At 38.9% G+C, this 13,760-nt stretch overlaps 1 protein-coding gene across 1 annotated transcript in view; it reads left to right on the top strand.

Moving 5' to 3' along the window:
• The window catches only part of LOC103805248 (cytoplasmic dynein 1 intermediate chain 1), a gene marked incomplete at both ends in the record, with an annotated part of 45,942 nt that overhangs the window by 15,081 nt on the left and 17,101 nt on the right, over positions 1 to 13,760 (top strand). Inside the window, one exon of the mRNA XM_009077888.1 lies at positions 503 to 628. Coding sequence (XP_009076136.1) covers positions 503 to 628 — 126 coding nt within the window. The remainder of the gene's footprint in view (positions 1 to 502; positions 629 to 13,760) is intronic.

The raw sequence follows: 13,760 nt of genomic DNA, 5'->3' as shown, positions 1-13,760 counted from the left end.
GGAAGAGTGCATAATGAAAGAAGAAAGAATAGTTTTTAGGAATGCTGAAAAAAATGTGAATTTCAGAATAAAAGCACGTCAAGCCTATGGTCATAGCGCTTTTACTACCAAAATCAATTAAGACAGCTGTTTGTTCCTGAAGAGATGGTTAAGCAAATATGTTAAAATTGCTCAAGCTTTTAGATTTTTCCACTTCCTTCCTTTGCATTCCTTTTATAAATATTCTGCTAGTTGTCTTTTCTGAGAATTACCTGCAGAAAATAACATTGCCTTTGTGATATCTGAGAATAATGATAGAGAGCAAGTATCAGGGGCTTTAAGGATGTTAGGGATGAGTAAAATATAAAACCAAAATGAGGCAGAAGACTATGATTAAACCAGCATGTATTATAATTAAAACCAGATATTGCACATTTAGTGTAGATTTTTTCTGTCTCATATGATTTTGCATAGGTTTTTCATCATCCATATTATTTCATTTGCTTTATCTCTTCCTTTCTAGTACCCTGAGTTGATGGTTGCATCTTATAACAATAATGAAGATGCTCCACATGAGCCTGATGGGGTAGCCTTGGTATGGAACATGAAGTTCAAGAAAACTACACCAGAATATGTGTTCCATTGTCAGGTAAGACTGAGGAAGCCATTGATTTCATGCCAGACAAAACAGAGTTTACTACATGGTGCATCTTCCCACTGTTTATATGAAGAAGTTGGGGTTAAAAATAGGCAATTTTTTGGAAAAAGTACAAACAGCAGTCCAGTGTTTTTAGAAGGCAACCAGCCTTCTCAAACAAAAGCCTGTCAGGGTTGCATGTCACTCTTTGTATATTTAAAACAGTCCCTAGGAGATTTAGTTTATAAAGCCCTTGCACTTATGAAGTAACTGTGGTGTACCACTTCCTCATCCAGGCAGCAACACATGCTTTCCCACCCACGTTAGCTTCCTTGCATCCTCTGCACTCAAGCTGCCTACCCCTGCTTTGGTTCTGCTCAGTATCATGCTTTGCCTCTAAAATTTGGAAATACACTTTGCATTTTGGGGTGTGCGTCTGACCTACTGCTTGATCAAAATGGTCTTGGTTACAAGAACTACTTACCAATTCTGTTTGACTGTCCTTTAGGTTAGCAAAACAGTGTTTCGCTTCACTCAGTGCTACTTTATGATTATGCTGGTTTAGAAGTTTATGGACAATTCAAAAATAATTGTGTGTTTTATTTCTATATGTTTATTCTGTTTACTCTTTTGCCACTGCTTTTTTGTGTGAAATGGCACAGACTCATATTGACAGAAATGTTCAGCTCATTGGCTCTATCTCCATCAGTCTGTCCAAACTGTGGAACGAGGCTTGGGCAAAATTTCCAACCTATTCATTAATATCCTTTGTGGTAATTAAATACAGGACAGTGGTATTCAAAAAGCCATATGGAAAAGTTTCAGCAAGTAAAACTTAACAATCAGAGATTAGTAAGATGCAGATAATTCTGTGGTAAAAATTGCTTCTCTTGGAAGGATATGTATTACCTGGCTAATTGTGTAAGCTAAGTGTCATTTTACATTCAAGGACCAAACATCTTTTTGAACTAAGTTTATGTTTGGACTTGGGTACATTATCAGATGTAACATAGTGGAAGGGAGTTGCTGGAATTGAAGTTGCTGCTTCAACCCGATTAAGTAACCTTTAATTCTGGGCATATTTTTCTAATTTGCTATGCTGAAAAACAACTTCACAAGGAGTTTAGGCCTGCACAGCAAATATGTCATACAGATTTATATACATATATATGTATGTGTGTGTCTGTGTGTGTATTACCTTTGAAATGAGAACTTGTATTTTTCTGGATATCATATTCTGCAGCTGATGTGTTCTTTCAGAGTGCTTAAGATCTTAAGATCCCATGTTCAGATTCTTCTATGGCGTACATGAGGCTTAATGTTTTGAATAAAATATTCAAGAGAAGCGATGACCCATTGCATTTCCAGGAAGAATAATCCTTAAATGGGATTAATTTTGCCATATAATAGCCAAATTCAGGGTAACCCTTCTGAGTACACAAAGGGAGATTGACTACAGACATAACAATGTGTTCCATTAATTTAAAATTCTATCTAGATTTAAAAGTAGGTACACTTAGACAGGAGAGGTATGACTCACTACATTGAAAGCAATGAGACAGGCTATACTTTCCATTAGAAAAACACACATAGGACAAAGTGATGGCCAGAGATTTGACATTGCTGAGCTTCTGTTTAATCCTCCCATTAAACTAGATGTACCCTTTTTTAGAACTGGAACCTTAAAACCTGTGAATTGAGAGACACATAGACCATTGCGCTTGCTCATCTATCCTGGATTCCTCCTCTTTCAGCTTAATGAAATCAGTTCTGCCCATGGGAAATATTATTTTCATGGTCAAACTGTCCACAGAGAATTTTCATTAAAAGTCCATTATGAGTTGGAACTGTTTGAATCACCATTATGGGGCTTTTGACGTGGAATATCTTCTGCTTATCTTCAGATCGAATGGGGATACCCACATGTGACTAAATGCAGAAGCAAAAAGCATGCGACTTGGTCTCTTGAACACAGGTTTTGTTCAAACTGACTCAGATGGAAAATAAGGAAAAAATAATACCTTAGCTCAGACTCTGGATTTCAGTACTGTAGATCATCATGTTACTCTTTTAGTGGAAACCAACTGTGTCATTAGTCAGCCCCATATCACTTATATTACCATTTTGCTAAAGAAACATTCCCTTATTCAGTCCTGATTCAGTCATTTCTCTAGGTCTTTTGTGAGAGGGACCTGTTTTTTTTCCGCAATACATGACCTTATAACAGTCCAGCCCAAAAGCTAGAGATGAACACACAGTTTATCATTATAGCCAGGTTTCCCAGATATGACAAAGACAGTACTTTGAGTGTATTTTCCCAATAGACCCTTATTTTCCTTTCTAAAGACTTTCTGTAATAAAGAGGTGTCAATAAATCCTACATGGTGCTGACTAATATACCTTTTGCCTCTCAGTTTTTGGGCTCACAGAACAAGACACAAACAAGTAGAAACTCATTTCGGACGTGGCTGTCAAGGAACTCTTGCAAGCTACTTCTGAGAAGCCAAATCAATAAATAGGTTTATGAAGCCATTTCTGAGAAACTTCTAAGAAATTTCACCTCAGGAATTCTGATAACATAAGTAGAGACAGATGTGTGAAACATCTCTGGACAGCTAAAGAGGTGGCTGGAGTGCAGCAGGTGGAACTTCAGATACCTCTTGTGCACATTTGGTAAATTCTTGAAGCTAGGAACTGTAATCATTTTCTGTCTGTCCCGGTATATTATACAGATTTAAGTGACATGATTATGATGGAATTTCTTCATTTTCTTTACCTCTTTCTGTGACATTTGTAATCTTACATAGGATCATTGCCATTGTCATAATCAGAACAAGCTTTCTGAGTGCCTTTGCTGAAAGACGCAGAACCCAGGGGCTTCAATTAAAGTTGTCTATCAGCCATGACAGACAATGATGCAAAAATCTACCATCAATGATGTTTTTCCAAACTCCAGTCAGCAAAACATTTGATTTCAGTCCTTAAATGTGAGGGGTGATGTATTCAGTAAATATGAAATTCTTACCCAATTTAGTCATATTAGGTTGTTGTCTCATTAATGCAGTGTAAGTGGTAGCAAATTATATTAGGTTGTTGTCTCATTAATGCAGCGTAAGTGGTAGTAAATATCATAGCTCTACAATATGTTGTGCTACAAATACTGGGTTCAGTTTTAGTTAATATGCATTAAAGTAAAAATTACTATCAGCCGAGTAGACATGTTTAATTATTAATTCATGTAAACTGCCATTGGATCTATCAGATCCTTTCTAAACAAAACAGTCCTGCTGGCTTCTATTCTCACCTCCTGTGGAATAGTTTTTCTTCTTCTGTTTTATTTTTTGCCCTTCTTTGGATTTTTATATTTCTGCTCTATGTGCTGACAGTATTTTAGCCATGACTCCCAGATTTTTTCCTCTATAGCTCATCATACATCTCTTTACCACAAGGCTAGAAAGAGGAAAACAAAAAAAAAAAAAAGAAGAGCGAGGGATTGGGCAATTTGCTCATTTGTTTTCCTGTGCAAGCATAAAAAAATGTTGCCTCAGAAGCAAAATCAGAGTGGGAGGGTGATACCATTGCCCAAAGGAATGAACACTCAATGCTTTCCTTAGGTAGTAAGGAATAAATTGAGCATGCAGTTAATACTGCAGAGTGGACACTGGGAATATCTTTGTAGGGAAGAGTCAGGGATGTCCTCTTCCCCCATACTGAAGCATCACAAACTGTTGGTGTAATCCAGAGCATTCCAAAGGCAGAACACAAGCTTTTCAGAAGTACTTCATGAGACCCTGCAGATGAGTCATCCCTGGTTGGGTTGGTTTGGCAGTATCCAGAGAGAGAATGAATTCCAGCAACAACATGGAAATCACATTGACAGTCCCTCAGTTTGGTGGGAGAATTCTAAGCAGTGGTTCACACTGCTTCTCTCAGCTACTGTTGGTCTGTGTTTAGGTGGAAGTGATGAAAATAGTATAGCATGGTCATTGGTGATACGGCTCAATCTGAGCTCAATCTTGTATTGATTTATGCAATGCATGGAGCAGGCCTTGTGTGTGAACATTCCCATACTATTCCTCAGTATTGCTCTCTTTTTCAGAAAGTGCTTATATATCCGTAATGTGTTTTTTTCTCTGAACATACAAATAAAAATCTACATTACCCATTAGCTATGAGGATTATTTGTACTACTCATCATCTCTACGATGATGATGTTTCTGTTTCACAGTGGTCTGATCTAAGGTTTCTAACCCAGAGTGACCTGAAGAAGTATCTGAAACTTTCTACCAACACATCTAGTTGAGTGAGGCAAATGAGAACTTGGACAGTGTTTGCAATAAATTGGCTAGTTGAAGTCTAAGCTGTTACACCCTTTCTTTCAGCAGGGCCTATTAGCATGGGTACAGCACTCCTGTTCTATCAAATCTCATAGCTGTTGGGTTAGAGCTAATCTGCAGAGACAGAAGTCACAAGGAAAAGAAATAATTGGTGTATCTAAGGGACTTTAGGGTATTACAAACAATTTTTTTGCGGTTATTAAAGCTGGTTGAGGTATCTGGATCTCAGCTTCCAACATCCATCATTTCAGGAGAGGAAGACAGCTAAAGATATTCATTTCATGAAAATAAACCAAATTGAATGTTACTTTCTGATTTGAAGGACTCTGCATTGTGTTTGGAAACTTTGATGAAATCTGCTTTACTACAGCCTACCTAATGATAACAGCAACAAAAAAATTACTACATCAACTGTATTTTGATTTACTATGGATTATTTCCTGATCTACTAATTTCCTCCTTCTCATCTATGTCTTTTCCAAATGTGTCAAAACGGCAGTGAGAAGTACAAATCTGACACTTAGAAGCACCTCCATTCAGTGTATTTTTAAAGAAGTAGAGCACATGTGAAGTAGCTTTTATTTGAGGAAGCAGTAAACATTTACGTGTTCTTTCAAGGGGTCAGATTGACTTTTAGCATAATCACAAAAATATTTTAGCAGTATATCACTTTTGATAGCTGCAGCTATTTCTGTCCTGTTCCTAAAACGCCATACAGTCAGATTTACTTGGTTGGTCCCATCCCTTTACTGAATTGTCAGTTTTTTTGTGGGATAGGGAACTTGTTTTCTATTTTAATTTCAAGAAAAGCTGTCCATGCTTGGAAAATATTGGTGGATTGGGTACAGAAATCAGCCACTCAGCTGCACCACAAAATGTTTCATTCTCCCCTAGCTTTTTTGTAGTGGCTTCTATACACTGCTATTAAGTTATGTGTTTGACCACTTTTCATTGCTTATCCTGGTGTGGTCTTTCCCTTTTCAACTAAATGGATGGAGTCATAAATACATATCTTAGAATTAGATGCATTGAGGTAAGTGAAGGGCTATATTTAGTGGCTGATATTGGCTGGAGTTGCCTTATTTTTTTCCTGATATGGTTCCTTTGTTGTTGTCTGCTCTTTCAAAATCAACATAAATTCCTTCAGATGTGCTTTTTGCTCCAGCAGCCTGCCTTCTAAAGGTTCTGAGCTCCCAAATCCACGAAATTTGTGTGTGGAGCAGGCTGAGGTAACAGCATGAATGACTAATATCTTCCTTTTCCTCTTGTCCTTGAATTTCCTTCTCTGTGGAAGCCAGAGTTTAGTCCCTCCAGAACTTTTGAAAAAAAGAAGTCTAATTGTCCAGAAAGTATGGTTGGAATTAAAAAAAATAAAACAAAACCCAGAATTTTTTCTCTGATAATTGATAATGGTGCTTTTCCATGGGTTGTTTTGTTTTCATTTCAGTTTTGTTTCCTGCTGTGCATCATTGGTAGGATGATCTTTGTGAAGCTGTGCAGAGCTCCACTGTGCCTTTTCTCCAGAATGCTTTGTTGCTATTATATCTGTGACTCTGTGGTCATCTGCACACTTTAATAATTCATGCAGATGCATAGGTGTGCCATTTTGAATGAAAATTTGGAGGAAGTTCTAACTAAGCCACTGAGAGAGGAGAACAGCTCTCAGCTACAGCTTGTGATAGAAGGACATACATATTCTTTCTGTTCCTGTTTAAAACTTTTTTCCTCTGTTGTGTTTGTGTTTGGAATGTAGAAACACAGAGCACAGTTTGTGCTGTGAAGATTTCAGTAAACAAGAGTCCATGTCTTGTCCTTTAGGCTTTTGTTTTAGGTTCTTCCCCTTGTTCTCAGCTAATACCAATTGTCTTTTTTTGCTCCTCCCATTAGAGTCTGCACCTTTGGTCATAAAAATTATCTATCTTTTGGCCTAAGATTTGTGCTCCAATATTTGTGGAGAGATTGTGTGAGTCAGCAGAAGTTGCACCCACACATCTGAAGGCTAAATGTAGTACTTGGAAAATGGTTTTTGGTGTCTTAGATGAGAGGAAGAACTTACACACAGCAGATTTGTAGAGGCAAACAAAGGACCACATGTACAAGTGACAGAGTCTCCTGCTTCCTGTATACTACTGAACTCAGAGACATTAGTGGGGGAGGACAGAAAAGGCACTGAAAATGTGAAAACGTATATTCCATCTGGAGTGCCATAGTGTGTTAGCCAGTGCTTGAGATTGCAAGTATGAAATACCCTAAGTCTTGCTTTACTGCTGAAATGCCACAGCAGTTAACATGGAATCTACTAGCATCTGCAGCTCAAGATAAACTCACAAAACTGACTTATTTCCACAAAACTCAAAACTTGATATTTTACATAACAACAATAGGAAAAGGAAACCTTCCAGGCAAGGTTGGAGAGCAAATAAACATCATTATTTAGACTAAAGGGATTACAATTGGATTTACAAAGTTGTATGTCTTCCCTTGGGTTTTAACTGTATCTTTCCAAACCCTTATCAAAGCTGCTTTTTTCATGACTTGGATCTATTGCTATCTTGTACAGAACCCTAAAGAGTAACACACCCATCAAAGCCAATGTGTATGTTGTAGCAAAATAATTGTATCCCATATCCCATCAGTCTGTGAAATGATTGCTAAAACAAAAGGTGGGTGCAGTTTCCCTATTAGTAATTATCATTCTGAATTACTTGAGTATTGTGTATATACATACAAAGTCTTCTAGGAACAGAATTTCCTTTGCTTAGAGCAATGCTTACCGTAGATCATCTTCCTCATTTGAAACTGAGATTTCAATTATGAAACAAAGAATTAGGAAATGACAAATTTGCTTGTCTTGGATAGAAAATTTTAGACAGTTCTGCTTCTAAGCCTTTTTGGAGGGGGTAGATTTTCATACACTTAAATGATATGCTGTCACTACTAGCAATAGCATTATGCTTTTAGTAAGTGTTAAAATAGTGGTTTGTAATGAGTAAGTACTTAAATATGCTGTTTCTCTTCCTAAAGTTCTCATAGTCTTCCTTTCAGAGCAAATATAAAGAATATGTTGGCTACTCGATATGTTGAGCGTTTTTTGGGCGTTTTTAAGTTCCTTTGCTTCACTGATAACTTGCATTATACCTTTCTGAATTACTGGCATCCAATAAGCAATTTGGAGAAAACTTGACCTTTGAATTTGACGAGTTAGACATGTATTTTTAAACTTTAGCTAGCTAAGGAGAAAAAAAATATCTCAGTCAAAAACTATATTTCATAAGAGAAAATTATAGTGATATTGATGGTTTGCCAAAACCTCAAGCAGTGACAAAATCCACAGTGTCCTGAAAGAGATGCCTTTGCAAACCATTCCTTTGCAGATGGCTTAGATTATTGATACTTACAAACACATGACATTATCCATTCAACTCAGAATTTTGAAAAACTCTGTTGATAAAAAATGCAGATTTGTCACACTATCCCAAAATCGCAGAGAAAAAAAATCACCAAATCCTGCAATCATTCCTGAGGGTGTTTTATAGTTTAGTAGATGTTGATTTGGTTACATTTCAACATGACCTAGTGTAAAATATTTTAAGAAAAAAGGGAGGAAGGAAGGGAAAAAAGAACCTAACTTTCCTTTGTGGATATGAACATTACGTTTTGTAGTTTTTCTTGTATATCTGAAACTCCCAGTGCTAAGAGGGTCTTGGGTGAATGAGAAATGCAGGATCAGATGTGAAATCTATAAGTCACTGAAATCCTTCTACATAATTTTTTTCCATAAAGGATGTAAAATACCATGCAATTCCCTAGCTGCACTGCAAAATGATGGATAAACAGCTATAGGCATGACTTTTCTGTTTGGGTTATGTAACTGTTCTCAGTGCAAGCAACTTGCAATGAAGAGTACATTTGGTCCAAATTCAAGAAAATTATTTCACCTCATGATTTTTGTCTCTGTGGGAGCTCTACGTGAGGAGTGAAGCCTCTTTCTGTGTTACCTGGCACAAAATATAAACCAGTTACTCTTCCAAAGTGCTGTAAAAGGTCCCAGAAACCAAGGAATCCATCATTACAGCCTGGGATACAACTGTCCTCTGCCTTAGGTCTAAAATCAATAGTTTTCTGCCCTCTGCCCCCATGGCTGGATGACTGACAAGTACTTCCCTGAAAAGAACTTTTGTATACGGGCAACATTGATTTAATGATGATTAACGCTCCCTGCTTCCCACAAAGGGAAAGCAGAAGCACGTGCTGCCTGACTGAGATACTGATATTATCCTTGGAAGACATTTCCCATGGGGCAGAGAGAAAGAAAAGTTTAAGTACATTTATTTTAGCATGAGATGACAAGCAAATGTCCTACGTGTGAGAAGCAATATGCTTTTAAAAATGTATCGTATTGGAGAGATCAGAGTGTTTTCATTTCTCTAAAACAAAATGTGCCAGGGTGCATTAGGATCTATGATTAATTCATTTTGATTGCTCTTGCAACACCGTTTGGTATTTTTGTAGCTAAGATAAATATCAATTCCACTTCAGTTCCATATTGTTCATGAGCATACACTGAATCACCTGTCATTTCATGGCAGAAAAGAACATGCTTAACTTTTGCTACCTCATGCTTACATCTGTAAATAAATACACTAAGCCAAATTTGAACTAGAGTTGTGCAGAACCGCTGTTTGACATGAGTTGTTTGAGGTAAATCCATTCTTCCTGGCAAGATAGTGATCCATTATAAAATGTCCCATCACTGGTGACAGTGGATGACCCAGGGCTGTTGGTTTTCGAGCAAGATGTGGTCCTCTGATACTCCAAGAGTCCGTAAATGTAAGCTGGCATAACTATGCTGATTTATTGTTACTAAGGCTTTGACCCTGAGACTGGAAAAATGCTTATCTCATTCCCTCCTCCTCTCTGAGACTACTCATGGGAAAAAAATAGTAGAAACCAAAGAGGAGAAGCTTGCATGTGAAGAAAGTGAGATGTGAAATTTCAGGAACCTAAGGGTTGTTTGGAGAAAGGGGGACTAAAAATTATCTATAATGGAAATAAGTCATTTTTTCCTGCGTGATCTTAGCTACTTCCTAATGTTCCATGGGTGCAGAGTCAGGCTACTTATATCAGAATCTGTATAGTAATTTACTGTAGGAGACATGAACAGTGCAAAGGCAAGTATGTTCCCGCCCTCATTTTTAAATACAGACTTTTCTGCAGTATCTTCTGTGTTTCCACTAGATAACTGTTTATTTGTGCCTCTCCCTTTCAATCTCCACATGTGCAATATTTAATTAATTTTCAATTATGTAGTGATACTGCTTATAAAAGGTACATCACTGAAAGTGATGGATTTGGGCAAATATAATAGCCTGTTGGTCTTCAGATGACTGACATCATCTACCTGGACTTGTGCAAAGCATTTGACACTGTCCTGCACAACATCCTCATCTCTAAACTAGAGAGGCATGGATCAGACAAATGGACCCCTTGGTGGATAAGGAATTGGCTGGATGGCCACACTCAAAGGGTTGCAGTCAATGGCTCAGTGTCCAACTGGAGACCAGTGACAAGTGGTGTTGTTTAGCATCTTTGTCAGTGACATGGACAGTGCGATTGAGCACACCCTCAGCATGTTCACCGATAACACCAAGATCTGTGGTGTGACCAACACACTGGAGGGAAGGGATACCATCCAGAGGGCCTTCGATAGGCTTGAGAGGTGGGCCCATGCGAATCTCATGAAATTCAACAAGGCCAGGTACAAGGTCCTGCCTGTAGCTAGGGGCAACCCCAAGTGCAAATGCAGGCTGGACTGAGAATGGATTGAGAGAAAACCTGAGAAGGACTTGGGGGTGTTGTTTGATGAGAAGCTCAAAATGAACTCAAAATGGGGTGTTCATCCATGGAGACAGTCAAAATCCAGCTATACACAGTCATGAACAATCTGCTCTAGCCAACCTTGCTCTGGACAAGGGGTTGGACTAGACAATCTCTGCCTTTCAACCCTGGCAAGTCAGTGAGTTTGTCTCTGACACCTCACACTCCTTTTCCCTTTCCTGTCTCTGACATTATGAGGATGTCAGTTGGGCTGTGACTGTCTCTAAGTCTACAGAGTCATCCCAGGACCAGCTGAACATCAGGGCATCCTTCTTTCCTCCCAGAAAGGAGGTCCTTGGCTCTCAGAAGTCCTGATTCAAAAAACTACTTGTTTAGGAAAGCACTTGCCAATTTGTTTGGCTGTGAGCAGGCTTTTGAGTCATTGAAATCATAGGGAACTTAGAAGAATTAGCTACAAGTAAGTTTATGGACTTCTGAGAAAAGATGGACTTAAGTTCCTTCCTCAGCTGGGGCTTTAAAGCGTTATTTGTTGATATTTTTCATCTACTGACTGTGCCTGAGTTCTCATGGCCCATGCATTTATTGTGGGGGGGTTTGGACTCAGTGGAACACTTCTTGAGATTGATCAGCAACTCCCTTACAAGCATCTGCGACTACTGTGCCCAACTTCATAGACTGAGTTGTAGACAATTGTTTTTGCAGCATCTGTACTGGTTTCTGATTCATCTGTGGCTTCATGTAGTTTGATTGATCAAATGAATTCGTTTGAGAACTGCTGCCATAGAAACCACCAAGCCACCACCACAACTCAAGAACAACTTGTCTTTCTATTCTTGTTCTCCAAGTCTGGAATTTGCTCTCTGTGGGCTCTCTAAAGGCTGTCTCTGATATTTCCAGAACTTGCCATCAAGTGATCATCCATAGTGCTTTCTCTGTGAGGAGAAGAGTCCAGGGCACCAAGAGGCCAGCCTAATCCATACCTCAGTCTCTGGGGGATCTCTTCTGCTTCTGCATAGTGCTAGATGAGGACCACCCTGGATACCAATTCTTGAGCCTTGCTCCTGAGGCCTGGTCTTGATTCCAGCAGAAAGGAGATTCTGCCTGGAGAAGAGGTGTGCAGCAACAAGAAGCTTAAGTCCTTGGACCAGTGACTGGGGCACTTTATGAGCATGGTGTTGAGCTGCCAAGACTACATCTGACAAGATTACATCTGATAATATCAGAAAACATGCAGAAGTAATCCAGGAAGAGTGACCAAAATTCCCAGATTTGTCCCTCACAGCCAGGTTCCCCAAGTATTTGCTAGACAGAACTGGCTTCACCTTTGTAGATGCTTTCACCTGGAGTTGCATAACTGCAACACTTAAAGAGGGTTTTGGTTTGTGTGATGTTTTGAGTATGTGCTTCCCTAGATTTGTGTTTCATTAGCAGTGCTTAAAAAAAGATATTTCTTACCTCATGGCCTTTCTGACCACTGCACCAAGCAAATTTTTCAGGTTCAATATATCTGTTCAATTCTAGAGGCCTTCACCAGACTGAGATGCCTTAGAAAGAATTTTGTTACAAACCCATCATAACAAGGTAATGTCCATCCCGAAGAACTTGCAGCTATGGTTACTGGTGGTGGGAGGCAATGACACCATGACCCATGTCCTAAGCTGGCTGCGTGTAAAGCTCTGGTACGGAAGCCTTTGGCTAATACTGTGCTGAAACCAGTGAGCTCTGCTGCAAGCAATTGGAGTGCCAGAATGCCATGCTCAAGCTGACACTTACCATCTGCTCCAAATTCTCACCAGCCTGTGGTATGAGTGAGGAAGGGAGAAGGTCTCTGCACTCATCACCCACAGACACATGCCTTCAGGCTCTGGGTCTGAAAGGATGGTGCTGACCCATCAATTCAAGCTTGTCAATAATTTAATCAAAACAATTAAGAGTACTCATATATAACTCTTAGAGTACCATGACCTAAATAAAACAGACAAACCAAGGATGTGCTTGCTTCTCCAGCATGCAGGCACATGGATGCTAAGTGTTTGACCCTGCAATATTAAAAGCAGCCAGGTCCTAATCAGAGAAAAGAAAGATATTTGGGTACGTAGCATGTAAGTAGCTGGGTGGAAAGAAAACTTGATTTTGATGTACAGTTGTTATGAAATTGCTCCTTATTTCTTTAGGCTTTAATTACCTCATTGTCGGTCTAACAAAGGAAGTATGATATTCAGCAAAGACTATATTTTCAGGCTTGCATGTATGCGTAGTAATTCAAGGTTACCAAATTGATTGGTTGTTGCAGTCATGGACAGAGGCAGGCAGGATTTCTCTGCATCACATTTGAGAAGTATCATGATTACCTGCTTTTTCAATACAGCAATCAGCTTTGCTGCTTTTCTGAGTCACAACACCACCAATTAATAAAAATATTAATAATATTAGCAAATGAACTTTCCAAAAGGGCTGAAGTGCAGATTCCCTTTTGGCAAGACAGCTTGTGGACATTTTTTCTGATTATTTTGCTCTTGTAGTTACATGGGCTGAACCTGCAGTTACAGAGATGATATTTAAAATGAAGCCATGAGGCTGGGCATTGCCTTTCTACAGACTAGGGCAGAGCACACTGATTCTGCTGCAATGCTCAGATGTCAGCACTGAGGTTAGATGTCAGAGTTACCTTCCCTGTAAACTCAGCTAAGAAAGAGCTGCGTTTCCTGACATACTCTTTTCCTTCTTTTTAAGGACTTAGTACTTTCTCAATAAAAATAAATTTAATTTGTGGCTACATTTCAGCTCCATTGGTTTGATGGTATAAGTGGAGCAATACCAGCTTTGGATTTAGAGCAGTCGTGTGGCTGAGTCTCTCTGTGCAGCTTTCATGTGGTCTGGTGAGACATTCTTAGAATCCCCAAACATTTTTGAAGATCCTAAACTGGAGACATTCACAATTCTTCCCTCCCTTTCTACCATTAATCCTT

The sequence above is a fragment of the Acanthisitta chloris genome, unplaced genomic scaffold (assembly GCF_000695815.1).
Source record: "Acanthisitta chloris isolate BGI_N310 unplaced genomic scaffold, ASM69581v1 scaffold8517, whole genome shotgun sequence".
In the NCBI taxonomy this organism is placed as follows: domain Eukaryota; kingdom Metazoa; phylum Chordata; class Aves; order Passeriformes; family Acanthisittidae; genus Acanthisitta; species Acanthisitta chloris.
Note: the sequence above shows the minus strand (reverse complement) of the source record. Positions and strands in the feature narration are given on the sequence as shown.